The sequence below is a fragment of the Haplochromis burtoni genome, unplaced genomic scaffold (genome assembly GCF_018398535.1).
Source record: "Haplochromis burtoni strain Fernald_Lab_line unplaced genomic scaffold, NCSU_Asbu1 Contig_668, whole genome shotgun sequence".
Lineage (NCBI taxonomy): Eukaryota > Metazoa > Chordata > Actinopteri > Cichliformes > Cichlidae > Haplochromis > Haplochromis burtoni.
This window is the reverse complement of record NW_024583029.1, coordinates 130910-148409: the sequence shown is the minus strand read 5'-3', so window position 1 is coordinate 148409 and position 17500 is coordinate 130910. Positions and strand designations below refer to the sequence as shown.

Genomic DNA, 17500 nt, shown 5'->3' with positions numbered 1-17500 from the left:
CCCGAGTCTGTCAGAACATTGAGGAGGCAGTAAGGTGGTGAAAGAGGAGCGAACAAATGTGTGAGAAGCCAATTTTCAAGTGTGAGCCGCAGGAGACGTTCTCAGACTCTCAGCATGCATGAAGCCAAACATGAGTGTGCTGCCTGTGATGTCACCTCCACAGGTCCTGGTCGGGTTTTACACTTCCTGTTGTCGTCTCCAGAAGTTTGGGCAGAAGACGACAGAGCCCGTTAGCAGCTTTGCTATAACTGTACTAATTAATCTGGTGTTTAATGGAGCTGTGTCTGGCTGAACTGCTTTTTTGGCAGGGATTTTGGTTCTTCAACATACCGAACTAACACAGGAGAATAATCATTTTTTACTCAACTGCAATTATTTGACAATTATAGTTACTTTACAGTGTTGCATATTATAATACATTTTTCTAACTACCAGCCAACCCAGTGAAGGAGTTTATGTGCAGCGCATGTTTGAACTGTGAATGAGTAGAAAACCAGCAGCACCTAGCAGCTCAGTGCAATAATATCAGTAGAAGAGAGCTACCATGTGGAGATCCAGAAGCTACAGTACAGTGGGAACCACAGTGAGCTGTATGGATGTAATGAGCCGACCCTGGTAGATGGGACCAGTGTAACTGAACTAGATACCTGACTACAGATGCATCTACCGACTAAGTAGTAAGTTAAGTTTGCTGAGGTGCAGACAAGTGTTGGATGAATAAGAACTACAATAAAAACTGAGGCTCTAGAAATAAAGGCTAAGAATAGCCTCAAATGGGCCAAAATTGCTGCTGGAACATGAAATAGTTATCAGAGATTTCAAACCAAAAGACATGCGCCAAATGTTTTTGAATTGTTAAGGCTGTAGTAAATAAAGAAGAGTTATTTTTTATTAACTACAGAGCAAAAGCAATGCACAGGTTACATGTTGTTTGCTTCCTGCAGACAGCCTGACAGTGCCTCACTTTCCTTCCTTAGATGGTCGTTCCCTTCTCCTGACTCCTTGCCTGGCGGATACTCCAGCTGCCCAGGTCCTAGAGCGGGCCGTCCTCGAGTCGCGGGTTCGGGAGGTGGAGGAGGAGAACCGACAGATCCGCCTGCAGCTCAGCCAATCGCAGGGTATGGCTGGCCAGGCAGCGGATGGTAACTATGGCAACCAGCAGTGGGGTGCGTCTGCAGACACGGGGCCCGAGGATGGCGACAACACGGCCGAGGAGAAGAACAACCACACGGGGTGTCCCCGCTCACCCACCGTCCAGAAGTGTGAGGTCAGGATAAACTCTGCTAATGTAACCGACCCAGAGTTTGGGCCGGTAAAACAGATTAAATGTTCCTGCAAAACAGGGAAATGATGAGACAGAGACGACTGGTGAAGTTTCTCTTTGCCTCGCTTCTGCCATATTTATTTATACAATCACATGTATTTTCAATTTGCAGCACCAACATTCTCCATATGCAACAGAAATAAGAATACAACCGTCTGTATGTTCAAGCTGCAATACACAATCTTTACATGGAAAACAAAAATACTTCATGTGTAGCGACCATTAAATCATCTACTCAGCTATTCTCTCTGAATGACAATTCAAAACAATATGAAATGCATGTTCAAATACATTTTTACCTCTAACTTTTATCCCAAATACCTATGTATTCTGATTGTTTTAACCAACATACTAGTGCTTGGTCTTAAACCAATTCAGCTTAGTAGCTCACAAATACATGAAAGAGTCATGTGTATGCTGGCAGGCTTAGCTTTAGCTTTAACATTCTCAAAATTACTTTTCAGAATCAGTAAACAGTCGTTCTTCACTGCCAACAGCAGATTAACATTCATATTCACAATATCAGGACACAACAGGGAGCTTATTCAGCTAAAACGACCTGAAATAAGGGGAAAAAGGAAACCAAAATGGCGCCCGCGGCTGGCTAGGCTTTGGCATTTTTCCAGTCCTTCTACTTCATAAAACGTAACAAATAATAGGGTTTACCCACTGATTTATACCCCCACATTTAGCTGTGTTTCTTATTAATATTTTACAACCGTTTTAATATAGTTTTACCGGTTACAAACCTGCAAAACAGGGAAATGATGAGACAGAGGCGACTGGTGAAGTTTCTCTTTGCCTCGCTTCTGCCATATTGACTATGTGCACAAGAAAATGCTAACTTCCTGGTTTGAGACTGGATGTAGGGTTGTGCATTTCGGGTAGCTTTACTTTGCGGTCAATCGCTACTGCGAAGATATACTCCAAAATCATGTCCAAAACTTGAAAACGGAAAGATCGCGTTAAGTTACAAAGAGCAGAAGGTGGGAACACTCACCGCTCGTGTCATAAAAAAATCGAATGATCAATTTTGACATTTAAAGAGTTTAGATCGATCAGTTGTTTACATCACTCAACACAAGCATAACTGCATCACTGCAGCAGAAGACACATCGTCCACATTCAGAAGCACATCTCTGTATAGTGACTGGTCTTGTGATTTAAACAGGCAAATGTTCAGCATTCAAACTACAGGTGAACTATAGTCAAACCAGATGTTTCCCCGTTATGTCGATATCAGCTAGTCAAGTACACACCTACACAGCATGTTAACAAACCATGAAAAAAGCCACACAAAAAATGAATGATTGCTGGTAACGGTTTCTATACATTAGTATTTACGAAGGGTATGTTGTGACTTACCTTCAAAATTACTGTGGTCCCTCGCTATAACGCGGTTCACCTTTCACCTCGCTGTTTCGCAGATTTTTTAGTGCAAGTTTGCATGCTTTTTTTACGTCACATTGTGTCCTGCGTCCTGATCGCTGCAGACGATCTCCTCCGTGACGTCTCTCCTGTACAGTACAGAATCGCTGCATCGATCGTAGCAGTGTGACTCTGAAGTGCAGTACTGTATGTCCATGATGTCCACGAAACGTTTTGCACTGTCAAAAAATAAAATTGGCTACTTGATTTCACCTATCGCTGGTTATTTTTAGGACATAACACCCGCGATAAACGAGGGACAGCTGAGAAATATAACATTTGAATCCCTTTTCTCTTTTGCTCTGAGGCGCAGGGGAAAAATATCGACAAGTCGATGAACATCATTTACAGATATATTGGGTAAATGCCCAAGACATCTATAGAAATGTAAATCGCCGCTTGATTCATTCATTTGCTTAACTTATTTTGGACGGTAAACAAGGCGTGAATAGGACACCGGAAACAAAGCTCCCCACAGGAGTTTCCGCACCGGAAGTAGCATATGCTAACGTGCACATAGTCAATTGGAGAGGAGGACCTATGACCTCGCTATTCTGTCTCACTGAGCAATGCGCCACCTGGAGGCCGGGGGGTGCAACTACCTCGTTACACATAGTTCACTTCGGTGACAAATCTCTCTTTTTTTTTTAACAAGTACTACTTCTGATGGGATCACACATTAGTGTGTCACACTAACAGCTGCACTGATGGCTAATCACAAACAGGAGAGAATTTCCTGAACAAGAAGCTCAGCAAATCACAGTGGTCCATTCAAACTAATTAATGGGTGAGGCAGAGGTGGGTTAGCAGGGTCTGAAATCCAGGGGAACACTTTGTTCTTTGATGTGATTTGCTGCCTTTGAGCTCCAACTTTTCAAAGTCTCTTCTGCTGAAAAGCGAGTGTTGTGAAATCATACATGTTTGAGAATCTCAGTATGAAAGTTTACATCAGAGACGGGGGCGAGTGACACGCACCAGCAGAATAATATAGCTTCAGTACTTTAGGAGAAGACTGATGACACTGTGTGTGAATTAGCACATAGGGCAGATCTATAACTGCAGTCACATCTAGTCTGCTGTGAGCTTGTGATGGAAGCTGTTAGCGCCCATAATGGGAAGTATTCATGCTACAGGCTGCCTTTTGCCAAAACTCAGAGCTTCTTCTTCTTCTTCTTTTTTCCTTTAGCTGATCCATGTAGCGTGCGTTTGTGCCGGTCATAACGCCAGCAGAGATGTGGTCACACTGGTCAAGTCGGTCCTCTTTCACAGGTAAGTCTAAATTTGTGTCAGTCCTCTAGTTTAGGTTTTCTGTAAACAAAAATGTATTATTTGAAGGTCACCCTAAAAAGAGTTATTTAAAAAATGAAGAGACTGAAACAAAATGAGCCAATGGACCTTTACACTGTAGAAATTAAATCAAGCAGTTTGATTGGTTGGTAGTTGCTGCAGGCTAAAGTCTCTGCTGAGGTGGTCCCATTTCCCAGTTAGATTCATTCAGCTTAAACAGGAAACAGACAAAGTGAAAATGTTATGGTTTAGATCACATAAGAGTCACATTTTAACAGACATTTTAAGGTTATTACTGAAAGGATCTAAAAGTATATTACATTGGTTTAATTAAATGGATGCAATCAGATGCTAAAAAATGAGCAAAAAGGGATGTACAATACTTAAATTATCTCAGCTGATCAAAATATTATTTCTGTCAACCAAACATTTAGCCTTCATTTGCTTTGGTCACATCAGCTAAACAAGCTAGAAATTGAATGTTCTGTCTCCAATTGCTCAGACAGGTTGCTTCCCGCTAGGTCAGAGGTCAGCAACCTTTGGCTGAAGAGCCGTATCTGGCTACAGGCTAGTAATAAAAACACTGATTTATTCCCTTATATCTGTCATCTGTCCGCCAGCACATCTGTGTGCTCTCCCCCCCCCATTATTTGGTAGAAGGGTCTAAAATGGCTCATTTGATGTTGAAGGTTTCACACCTGTACTAGCTGGTCACTGCAACTACTTGCTGGTCACCAAATACGGAAAAATGCAATGCAACAACCTGCAGCCACCATTTTTTCATAGTTGCAAGGAGGACGCAATCCACTTTCAAACTGACATAATCTCATCATGCTAACTAATGTCACTTAGCTGTAATGTAATCATAACTTACCCCAGCCTTTAAGAAACACTAAAGTAAATCTGACAAACTAATTTCATTTCAAATCTACTCTTTACCATTCTCAGTGACTACAATGTTTACAGGAAGTTGGAAAAAGTGTTACTAAGATATAGGAATCTACAAAATGCTACAAACACATTTTTAGAGAATTGTGTTCAAAAAGACAAAGTGTTTACAAATGGTCAAAATTCATGACTTTTTCTGCTCTCTTTAGAAATGGACAGTCTGTGAAGAGCATACCAAGAGCACAATGTGCAATCATTAAAGAACCAGCCATGTGAATGATTAGTCATTAGTCAATACATAATAGGTTTATTTATTTTATTTATTAGTCACACTATGTTTGTCTATGTTGTGACTTGGAAGAAGATTTGTTTGAGTAATTCATACAAAAATCCTGGTCATTCCAAAATTCCAAAAAGTCACAAAATTCTTCTTTTTGTAATAGATTTACATACAAACCCACTTTTACCTAGATATTCTCAGATATACATGACTTTAGAGTTAACACGAGATTGTACAGGAGAAAGAAGAAGCTAAAGTATTTGTGAAGCCTTCTTCAAACATGCTAAAGGCAAATAAAAAGAAAAGGATATTAAATAAAAGTGATAAGGGACAAAAAGAAATGTTTGTGGGGAAATTGGATAATCGAAAACGAGATAAAGACCCATAAAGGCACTCTTGCTTCAAGCTTTTGTTCAAAGCAGGCAAACTGTAGAGCTTGTTGATGAAGATAGCAGCTCCATGGGCAGAGGGCTGCTAATTTAGAAGGCTAATGATGGTGATGCTTTTAGAGGGCTAACCTTAGCTAACATGAATAACTACTAGTATTCAGCTTTATCAGCGACCCTGTGTGGGGTTATTATTCAAGAGAAGAAATGTACTACAGATTACTTACTTCTTTTTAAATTTATGCAGTATCCTGCTTAAGTACTCATTATACTATATAAACCTCAGGCTACAGTCCCACACAGACACAAAATCCTATCCTAACAAGGACACACATTTGATCATTTTGCTGGCGTTACATAATAGAATAAACCCACAACAAAAAGCAAAGTTTAACACCAGTCCAAAGAAACTTCAAAGTGATAGCCAAAGAGGTTCTGCTACAGACACATGTACAGGTGTGGTTTGGGGTTGGCATACACTTAGCTCTAATGTTATTCTGAGCTCTTCCCTTTGTGTTAGCGCACTAGCTTTACGTTAGCGTGTTAGCTTTGTGTTAGCATGTTAGCTTTATTTTAACAGGTTAGCTTTGTGTTAGCGTGTTAGCTTTGTGTTAGCGTGTTAGCTTTGTGTTACCGTGTTAGCTTTGTGTTAGCACGTTAGCTTTGTGTTAACTTGTTAGCATTGTTTTAGCAGGTTAGCTTTGTGCTAGCAGGTTACCTTTGTGTTAGCAGTAAAACGCAGTTGTTTCTGTCCCAGATGCAGTTTGCCCTTTACCGTTGTACTGATGTGCTTTTGTGCACTACAAATAAAAGAGATGCCCATATCACCGTAGCACGTTACATCACTGTCATACTGAAAAATGTAATCTGATTACAGTATTGCATTGCCGTGGAACGTGTTGACATTTTTTTCCTCCTACTGGAAGGACCTCCTTGACCTTGATGCCTTTTTTTTTATTTTTCAGGAGAAATCCTCTTCACTTTCATTTTATCACTGACACAGTAGCAAATCGAATCCTGAGTTCTCTGTTCCAGTCCTGGATGGTTCCATCTGTGCAAGTCAGCTTCTACGATGCAGATGAACTCAAGGTAAGAGCACGCCTTGAAAGTACATAAACCTCATCCAAATACATTAACACAGCCCTGTTTCCTGTTGTCTGTTAGACAAGGTGAGTCAAAGTCAGACCCTAAATTTATCACATCAAAAGAAAACCTGCACAGTTCAAAGCAACAGCAAGTTGTGAGGGTACCGTTGAATATATTTCCAAATCTTTACCAGAATAGTTGCAGAGCATCAAAGAGTGGGAGACAGAATAAGAGCTGCACGGTACAGTATGCATCTCTAAGAGTCTGACAGAGGAGGTCACAGCTAGTGTCTATGTGCTTGTCAGATCATTTGTCACTTTAGCAGAGATCAGAACATCGTTAAAGCTCTCTGATCTTACTTTAGGATGAGATAAAGGGTCAAGCTCCCATTTAGCTTCGATTGTACTCATGTTGGTGCTGAGGGGTTTCCAGCCTTCTGGTAAGGCACAATGCAACACACTGTAAAATTTGACTTTACTTTAAAAAGTTATGCAGACTTACGGCCCAAAAACGTTAAGTAATAACTAAAGTTATGCTACGTTGTTTATTTTGAACATGCAGCTCTTAGGTTTATTCAATTTAAAGATAAACTTTATACATTCAAAGTTTTATACATGTTATGATGCACAGATTCAGAAAATGACATCTCTGTAGTCAGAGATCTTAGTTTTTGTTGATTTCCTGTGCCACATACACCACACAGCTACAGGAACACTGGTTTTAATAACACCGGAGCATCAAGCCTGAACATGAATACAGACAGAGTCATTGCTCTCCTTGTATTATTCTTGACCTGTTAATTCACTGGCCACGGTCACACAAACACTGGAAATCACATCAAACATTCTCATGAATCTAAGGATAAATATTTTTCTGTATAATTTCAACATTCTTTCTTTTTATGCATTTCTCAGATGTATCATGATAAGATAGGTGGGGATTATGCCCCCCCCCCTTTTACGTTAATGGTCTAGTCCAGTATTTACTTGGCCTGTGACTTAACCAATTAACTGCTGTCAGCTGGCTTACCTATGAAGATGTGATTGGTTAATTTGAATTTTTTTCTGTTTCCTTTATTTAAGCACAAATTGTGTTATCTGTTTCTATGACCCTGATGAAAGCCACAAGCCGACACACGTTGGTCAGTTAAGAAAGTTGTTCCTCTTTACTTTTAAGTGTTGCTGGAGTTCATGCGTTGTTAGTTTCTCATCCTCTCCATGCACCTTGGAAGTAGGTGAAGTTGTGGCAGAAATTTTGCTGCATGATATTAGAGATTACGAGTCTCACAAGTGCTTGCAGACAGCGGTGTACAAGTGTTCCATATTTAGGCCAGATCAGTTGATGTATGTGAGGAAACCAAGTATAAATAAAGTTAAATGCACTCATTTGATCTAGGTAAGGTTATTGTTGAGTTATCATTTTATTTAAAGTGGTGCCCTGATATAACACATTCATATAGTTATATAACGTTAGCAAACATTTGCTGTCTCGAAATGGTAACATGCGTTTTTCACATGTTTGATCTTTCACGTGTACTTTTTTACGTTGGCATGTGTGGTGTTTCCAGTGCTTGTTGACGTCCGCCTCCTTCAGATATAGAGTAGAACAAGAGTATATGTAATTGTAATGGTGTATGCTGCCCTCTTCAGTCCTGGGATGAATTGCAGGATTGATACATAAACTGCCTGATCCACTGCCCCACAGCAACAGTTGCCCAAAGGCATGTTACGTTTTAAGATAACCCCAGAATAATACAGAGAAAACCCCAAATATCAGATGACAGTAAAGACGTCCATGGAACGTGGAACTCCGTCAGTCATGGATCGGTGTCCAAGCAGTGTGGGACCATCTAGACTGGGAATGGGACAAAAACAGTCAAAACATCCAATTAAGTGTCACTGAATTAAGACTTCTGCTCGGTGATTCTGAGCCGCTCATCCACCTCCTCGAAGTTTAAAGACAACAATCACCACAGGAGCTTTGACTCGACAGAAACGACTGCTTGTTAAGTTCGAAAAGTCAAGTGACGCTTGAGCACAAAGACGCCAAACGATTTATTTTAAAATCATAACTGTTCTGTTGGAGTGGCGGGGAGGGAACAAGCCTGAATTTGTTTGTGTTTCCAACCTGCATCACCCCCATCACATCATCACATTCTCCTCTCCCTCACAGTCTTAGTGCTAAACAATGAGTCCTTTGTGCTGTCAGAAGCCTCGACCCGCAGCCTCTCTCTTCAGCTTCCATTAACTCACACTAAAACAGGGAAAAACAGCCAAGACTCTAAGCCGATTATGTTTGCAGATGATTCACTTATGCAGATACAATTACTCAGAATCAGGAGAATTAATTAAAAGAGTCTCTTAGCAGATACAGGGAAAAAACCCAACAAATTGAGGCTTTGCCAGAATGTCCTTATATGGCTTTGTCTTAGCCCACATACTGGAACTGCGCTCATACATAATGAACAGCTCAGAGCTGTAACAGCTTTAAGAGTTACTGTTGCATTTTTTTCTCGTTTCAGTCCGAAGTGTCGTGGATACCCAACAAACACTACTCAGGTATTTACGGCTTGATGAAGCTGACGCTAACCAAAGCTTTGCCCTCCGACCTGTCGAAGGTCATCGTCCTGGACACAGACATCACCTTCGCTACGGACATCGCTGAACTCTGGGGCATTTTTAGGAAGTTTACTGGTGAGATCCTCAAACCTGATATTGACAAAAAAAAAAAAGTCTCCAAAAAGTCAGCCGGTGCTGACACACAGAAATGTCAAACTATAAATGAGAAATTTGTGAAATTCCAAAACTTGGAATGGTGCGTAAAATATAAATAAAGACAGAACCCAACAATTTGCAAATGTCATAAAGCCATATTTTATTTACATGGCACGCTATACCACATTTAAAATGAGGCAATGTTAGCCCATTTTGACTTTTATGGCAGCAGGACATGTTTACCGCACTGTAGCATTCGGTCTCTTTGTAACAACAGCTGCCAGTTCCACAGACACTAATGCACCGCCCTACAATCGAAGATCCGGGCTTTTGAACTGAGTGCTGATAACAAGCCAGCTGACCGATTTCCTCTTTAGTCCAGAGGATGTGTTGACTATGTGGTGTGGCTGTAGCTCAGGAGGTTGAGCAGGTTATCTGCTAATTGGAAGGTTGGTGTTCGATCCCCGTCTTAGCCCAAGTTGCTCTCTGATCTATCCATCGGAGTGTTAATGTGTCTGAATGTTTAGATTCACACAATCGCTTGATGATATTATGTACTCTAGACACAATTTTCCATCGAGGAACATTATTCTGAAATTGTTTCACAAAGAATTTGAAGACAGAGTTTTTACAGATTTGTGAAGCTCTCTGCTTCTCTTTTTTATGCCATGTTAAAGACCTGTTGCCATTTAGCTTAATTAGTTACAAAATGTTCTTTTGTTGCCATCAATTTCAAAATGAGCTATTTTTTTTTCATGAAATAATAAAATATCTCAATTTAAAGTTTTGTTTTCTGTGTGCTACTGTGAATAAATTGTGGGTTTATGAAAATTTCAAATCAATGCTGTTTTTATTTTTAGGACTGCTGTGTACCATCACACGTATCGAAAACCATCAATAAGTTACTGTTACTGAAAATCTCCTCAAGCAGACCACAGACGTACGGATGTATCTGTGGGTTTTAGATTCATTAGCGGGCAGACGCTGCCAGCAGAGTGACTGCTGTTTAGTATGTGACGCCTCGATATCAGTTATCAAATAAGAATTAGAATTTTTTTTAAACTAGCTGAATGAATGATGAAAGCAGTTGGTTACTGTGAACACTGATGCTCATTTAAGTTTATTATGTTTGTGAACTGTTGAGGGGAAAAAAACTTGTTGAAAAAGAAGAATGTTTCCTGAAATCTTTGCTCCTCAGCTGATGGTTGTTTCATTCACAGATAAGCAGGTGATTGGTCTGGTGGAGAATCAAAGTGACTGGTACTTGGGCAACTTATGGAAAAACCACAAACCGTGGCCTGCGCTGGGAAGAGGCTTCAACACAGGTAAACGGGTTTTTGATCGAATCTCTGAGGCTGGCAGGTTTGCTCCAAACAGCACAGAACCTGATGTCGTCTCATTCCTAACAGCACAAAGAACCTCAGTGTTTGAAGAGTGAACGTTTAGCCCAAAGTGAACGTTTTAAGTTAATGTCACATTGTTAGCCAGTGTCCTGCTTCGTGGTTTCAGGCGTCATTCTTCTGTACTTGGAGAGACTGCGGCGAATCGGTTGGGAGCAGATGTGGAGGCTGACGGCAGAGAGGGAACTTATGAGCATGCTCAGTACATCACTCGCTGATCAGGTTAGGGATACCTCCAAACAGGATTGTCAACTCATTACACACCGTCATCAGTCTGTGGCCTTCACTGTAACTGATTCTGGGTGAGGACTCCTTTGATTGTGACTCCGTCGCCTCGGCGCCCACGTATACAGCTCATCAGTGGCATCATCCTGGCACTGACGAGCTGTTGGTGTTTTACAGTCTTGTGTTTGTTGAGCTTTATTGAATTTTTTAAAGACTATTTTTTTGTTGTCTTGGAGAGCAGGGCTGCAGAATGAGACCCTGAGGCCACGATGAGTCATGCTTTCACAAATTTGATTCTGTTTACATCATCACAAACATCAGCAGCTCTGATCTATGCATGTCTACAAAGTAATCCTAGTGTTAAAAGGATCGAGGCTCTTGATAAAGCGGTGTGTTGTCTGTGTGCAGGACATATTCAACGCCTTCATAAAGCAGAACCCAGTCCTGGTGCACCAGCTTCCCTGCTTCTGGAACGTTCAGCTGTCTGATCACACACGCTCCGAGCAGTGTTACACCGAGGTGTCTGACCTCAAGGTATGCCAGCTCGCACCATCAGGTTTGTCATTTACTGCCACAGGCTGCCGTCAGGCTGAGTAGCAGAAACTTGCAATCGTGGCTCAAGAGTTGGGAGTTCACCTTGTAATCGGAAGGTTGCCGGTTCGAGCCCTGGCTCAGACAGTCTTGGTCGTTGTGTCCTTGGGCAAGACACTTCACCCGTTGCCTACTGGTGGTGGTCAGAGGGCTCGGTCGGCGCCAGTGTCCGGCAGCCTCGCCTCTGTCAGTGCGCCCCAGGGTGGCTGTGGCTGCAATGTAGCTTGCCATCACCAGTGTGTGAATGTGTGTGTGAATGGGTGGATGACTGGATATGTAAAGCGCTTTAAGGACTAGAAAAGCGCTATACAAATACAGTCCATTTACCATTTGTTATGGTTTCAGGTGATCCACTGGAACTCTCCTAAGAAGCTCCGCGTCAAAAACAAACACGTGGAGTTCTTCAGGAACCTCTACCTGACCTTCTTGGAGTATGATGGAAACCTGCTGAGACGGGAACTGTTCGGTTGCCCGACGCAGGCCAGTCCAGAGAGCGTCAAGGTTGGCGCACACACACACACACACACACACGGGCGATATTTGTGACAGTAGCAAACATCTGAGAGTAATCATTTAACATTGGGGGAAAATATTTCAAACATCACTCAGACTGTGTCAGGCAGGAAACAATAACATCCACCTGTTTTCTTATCTGCTCGTCCAGTTCAGGGCTGTGCCGAGCTGAGGTCAGCTGATCTGTCTCTACTTCACTTTGTGGCCTTTGCTGAGTAATATTGTACGGGGGCAGCGTCGTGGTTTCCACTGTTGCCTAAAGTATCTAGTAGTAGTAGTAGTAGTGAAGTTTATTTGTTAAATATTTATGATGTTACCTGTCAGCTAAACACATGTGTATGTATCGTTTTCCAGTCGATTCCCATGAGATTAGTCTGCAGGACAAATCTTGTTTGCAATATGTTTTTATCTTTTGTTTTGCTTTTTTGATAAAGGAGGGTGTTTGGGGAAGAAAGAGAGAGCTAGGACAGACAGAGACAGAAAATATTTTTTGTGCCTCTGGTTTATGTCCGACAATATTTTCACGGACCAGCCTTTAAGGTGTTGCGTATAAATACAACAAAATAAAACCAGTACCAAAAAGGAAGATTCATTGATAATATTCGGGAAAAGATCCAGGAAAACCGAGTTAACGATAAAAAACATTAAAAAAATAACGATAAAAACCCTGAAAACCATAAATTTCACACCCGAGCCTTAACACACACACCGAGCAGACAGGCTAGCAGATGACTCCCGCAAGACCAGAGGTGGAGGTTTGTGCATTTATATTAACAACGCTTGGTGCATGAACTCCACTACTACTGAGAGTCACTGCTCACCTAATCTCCAAAACCACAGACAGAGTCACCACCCAGAAACGGATCACCATGTACCCCAACCAGAAGCCTTGGATGAACCGGGATGTTCGTCTCCTCCTGAAGGCCCGCAACACCGCCTTTAGGTCAGGAGATGCACACGCCTGCAGTACAGCCAGGGCTAATCTAAAGAAGGGCATCAAAAAAGCCAAACACCATTACAAAAAGAAGGTAGAAGAACACTTCTCCAACTCCAACCCCCGACGCATGTGGCAAGGACTCCAGACCATTACAGACTACAGGACCACCAAACCCTCCCCCGCATCCTCTGATGTCTCCTTCCTCAATGAGCTCAACAACTTTTATGCTCGTTTTGAGCGAGGGAATCCAACAACCACAACCAAAGCAGACGTGACGCCAGACCACCAACCTCTGATTCTCTCCCCCACCGATGTAGGAGCGGTGCTGAACAGGATCAATGTTCACAAGGCTGCAGGTCCTGATGGCATCCCCGGGCGTGTTCTCAGAGCGTGTTCTGGGGAGCTTGCAGGAGTGCTGACAGACATATTCAACCTGTCCTTGGCCCACGCTGTGGTACCGGCCTGCTTCAAATCCACCTCCATCGTCCCGATACCCAAAAACTCCAACCCATCTAGCCTCCCTGCCTACAGTACTCACCCCCATCATCACTAAGTGCTTAGAGCAGCTGGTCCTAGCACACTTCAAATCCTGTCTCCCCCCCCACCCTGGACCCCCACCAATTCGCATACCGCCAGAACAGGAGCACAGAGGATGCAGTCTCCATCGCACTGCACTCTGTCCTCTCACACCTGGACAACAACAACACCTACGCCAGAATGCTGTTTATAGACTTCAGTTCAGCATTCAATACAATCCACCCCTCACAACTCATCAGGAAACTGACAGACCTGGGCATCAGTTCCCTCATCTGCAAATGGTTACTGGACTTCCTGACCAACCGCCCCCAACATGTCCGGCTGGATAACCACTGCTCATCTACAATCACAATGTGTGATGAGCCCTTTCCTCTACTCCCTCTTCACCCACGACTGCAGACCTGCCGGTGGTTCTAACACCATCATTAAGTTTGCAGATGACACCACGGTGACCTACAGGGAGGAGGTGGATCGTCTGGGTGAGTGGTGTGACACAAACAACCTGCTGCTTAACACTGAGAAGACCAAGGAGCTCATCGTTGGACTACAGGAGGAATGCTGACCCACATCCGCCCACCTACATTAAGGGGACGGCTGTGGAGCGTGTGAGCAGCTTCAAGTTCCTGGGAGTTCACATCTCCGAGGATCTCATCTGGACGACCAACTGCTCCAAGCTGGTCAAGAAGGCTCACCAGCGCCTCTTCTTCTTGAGGACTCTGAGGAAGAACCACCTGTCCTCAGACATCCTGGTGAACTTCTATCGCTGCACCATCGAGAGCATCCTGACCAACTGTATAACAGTCTGGTACGGGAACTGCTCTGCCTCGGACCGGAAGGCGTTGCAGAGGGTCGTGAAAACTGCCCAGCGCATCGCCGGAGCACCACTTCCTGCCATAAAGGACATCTACAGGAAGGAAGATATATCTATATCATGGCTAAAGCACTTCTGGATGGATGCAAACTGCATTTCGTTGCCCTGTACCTATGACATGTGCAATGACAATAAAGTGGAATTCTATTCTATTCTATTCTATTCTAATGACAAACGACTCACGGACCGGTACCGGCCGGTGGCTCGGGGGTTGGGGACCGTTGGGTTAGAAGATAAAGGAAATTGAAAATGACATTTAATTGTTGTAACTGTGGCCCTGCGACAGACTGGCGACCTGTCCAGGGTGTACCCTGCCTTTCCCCCATGACAGCTGGGATAGGCTCCAGCACCCCCCGCGACCCTGAAAAGGATAAGCGGAAGCGAATGGATGGATGGATGTTGTAACTGTGTGTACTTTTGCTCAGCTACAAAAGGCTCTGGAGGAGCTGGACGAGGACGATCAGTGTTACGACTTCCGTCGAGAGCGACTGACAGTGCACCGAGTTCACCTGTATTTCCTGCAGTATGACTACACGCCCACTGAGGACAACACTGACATCACTCTGGTGGCCCAGCTCTCCATGGACAGGTACTGAACCCGTGTACTGTAATCGTCTCCTGGCTTGGATCTGTGTGCTTTAAAATGTGTGAAATGACCGTGTGTGCCTGCTACAGGCTGCAGATGCTGGAAGCCATCTGTAAGCACTGGGAAGGCCCCATCAGCCTAGCTCTCTACATGTCTGACGCTGAGGCTCAGCAGTTCCTGCGTTACGCCCAGGCCTCCGAGGTCCTCAAGAACCGCAAGAATGTGGGTTACCACATTGTCTACAAGGAGGGCCAGTTCTACCCGGTCAACCTGGTGAGGAACGTGGCCCTGAAGAATGCCAACACACCCTACGTGTTCCTGACTGACGTGGACTTCCTGCCAATGTACGGTCTCTATGATTACCTGAGGTAAGTCCGACTGTCCTGTCGTAAGAAAACCTTTTCATGGCTTGTTTTTTTTTTTGTTTTGTTTTTTTGAATAGTGTTACATACAGATGTGGTGTTATAACTGTACTTCTGATACCCTTACCTTACCACTGACTAAAATAAAATAGAGTAATGAACTCTGATGCCTACACCTTGACTTTCCGCTGTGCTTAGAGGTTGTAATGCTGCGCTGTGACATCCGTTGGTTCTGCGCTGACTCATTTTCCTTATTGCTGCGAGTGGAAACGGTGTTTGCTCCTCAGTGAGGACGCTCTCCTGCTACACAAGATGAACTGAAAACAAGAGTAGACATATTTTAACACTCCTTAAAATTATTATTGGACAAAGAAGAGATGACGTTTCCCTCCTTTTCACCAGGATATTCCTGCCATGATTCGGTCTAGGTTTTCTGTCTATTTGCCAATTCATTGCGAGTGTTTTTGACTCGATTATATCCGCCTAATAGGAGACGCACTGATCACAAAGTGCTGTGTAGTCTGAGCCCAGCATTAGAGGTGAGTCATGAGTCCTGCGTAAAATCCTATTGGAGTAGTTTTCCTAACCAAGAACCAAAAATCATTCATTATATATTATTCATGGAATTTCTGGAAGTTTTACTTACTTTGAACTTTCAGACTGCAATCCTGTTTTCGAGGGTTTAGTCATCCCTGTTGGTAGATACGTGCTGCTTTAGCTGCCTCTCACTTCCTGTTTGCTGCTGCAGAAAGTCTGTGGTGCAGATGGACATGGCTCACACAAAGAAGGCTCTGGTGGTTCCAGCTTTCGAGACCCTTCGTTACCGTCTGTCCTTCCCCAAATCCAAAGCCGAGCTGCTCTCCATGCTGGACATGGGGACTCTCTACACCTTCAGGTTTCTAATTACAAACCAAAATGAACTTTTCTGATCAGTCGATGATGATTGGAGGATTATTTAACTGGCAATGTCTCCTTCTTCCTGCCTGTCACAGGTATCATGTGTGGCCAAAGGGTCACGCACCTACCAACTATGCCAAATGGCGAACGGCCACCACGCCCTATAAGGTGGAGTGGGAGCCAGACTTTGAGCCGTACGTCGTGGTGAGAAGAGAATGTCCTGAGTACGACCAGCGCTTTGTGGGCTTTGGCTGGAACAAGGTGTCCCATATCATGGAGCTGGATGCACAGGTAAACGTGCTCATGTACACAATAATCTAGTCAAAGATGTCAGGGGAAGAACGACTGGGTGGGGTGGGGGGATAGTAATCAGTTATAAACTGATTTAAGTAAATCCTTTCGTGTTTCTCGCTGATTGCTTGTCAACTCAGATGTCCGTGAAGTTGTCCCGTCCTTAGCAGAAAAGTATAATGTTTCTATGCTTGACTTTCTCTTTCTCCAAACGTGGCACATCGAGTTGATGCTAAAGAGCTTGATTTTGGTTTCATATGACCACACAGCTCTCTCCCAAGCCTTTTCTGAATCATTTGGATTTTTAAAACTAAGTCACGTGCCTCCTTGAACAGGAGGACCTTGCAAGCGCTGCTAGATATCAGTCCAGTGTGGTGTTCTTGTTGTCTGTGGTCCAACATCTTTCTCATGATCATCTTCACCCCATGATGCAAGAGCTCATGTGGAGGTCCAGACATAGGGGAGAGTAATGGTCGTTTTATATTTCTTCCATTTCTGATTAATCGCCTTCTCATCAAGCTTCTTGCTGATGGTCTTTGGTCTGTGCCTCATATGCATAATGTATAATGTAATTAAATTTAATTGCAGTTGTAATCTGTGTGTCACATGAGCTCACAGTCAGTATGTGGGAGTCTGGCTGGGCTGTAGGATCTCAGATGCTTGTTTTACTCAGTGTCATATAAATTATTGTATGCCTTTAGTGTAATGTAATGATTGAGCAACTTCACAGCAACATTCATGTGCTTTTTTTAAAATAAGGCAACAGTCCTACTATATTACTTCAGCCAATACCTTTTGATTAGCCTTGTCTCATGCTTTCTTGCTTTGTGGTAGATCTTTGTTCTGTTTTCACTGAGATATTTGAATGCTAATCAATAAAAATCAAATCAAATCAAA

General features: G+C 43.1%; 1 protein-coding gene across 3 annotated transcripts in view; it reads left to right on the top strand.

Moving 5' to 3' along the window:
* large2 (LARGE xylosyl- and glucuronyltransferase 2) overlaps nucleotides 1–17500 on the top strand; it is a 93140-nt gene that overhangs the window by 72142 nt on the left and 3498 nt on the right. For all 3 annotated transcript variants that reach the window (XM_005949518.2, XM_042215173.1, XM_005949519.2), the window contains 12 exons: nucleotides 978–1267; nucleotides 3939–4021; nucleotides 6559–6682; nucleotides 9201–9372; nucleotides 10614–10718; nucleotides 10903–11015; nucleotides 11427–11552; nucleotides 11955–12110; nucleotides 14893–15056; nucleotides 15143–15421; nucleotides 16164–16310; nucleotides 16408–16603. In XM_005949518.2, coding sequence (XP_005949580.1) covers nucleotides 978–1267; nucleotides 3939–4021; nucleotides 6559–6682; nucleotides 9201–9372; nucleotides 10614–10718; nucleotides 10903–11015; nucleotides 11427–11552; nucleotides 11955–12110; nucleotides 14893–15056; nucleotides 15143–15421; nucleotides 16164–16310; nucleotides 16408–16603 — 1955 coding nt within the window. The remainder of the gene's footprint in view (nucleotides 1–977; nucleotides 1268–3938; nucleotides 4022–6558; nucleotides 6683–9200; nucleotides 9373–10613; nucleotides 10719–10902; nucleotides 11016–11426; nucleotides 11553–11954; nucleotides 12111–14892; nucleotides 15057–15142; nucleotides 15422–16163; nucleotides 16311–16407; nucleotides 16604–17500) is intronic.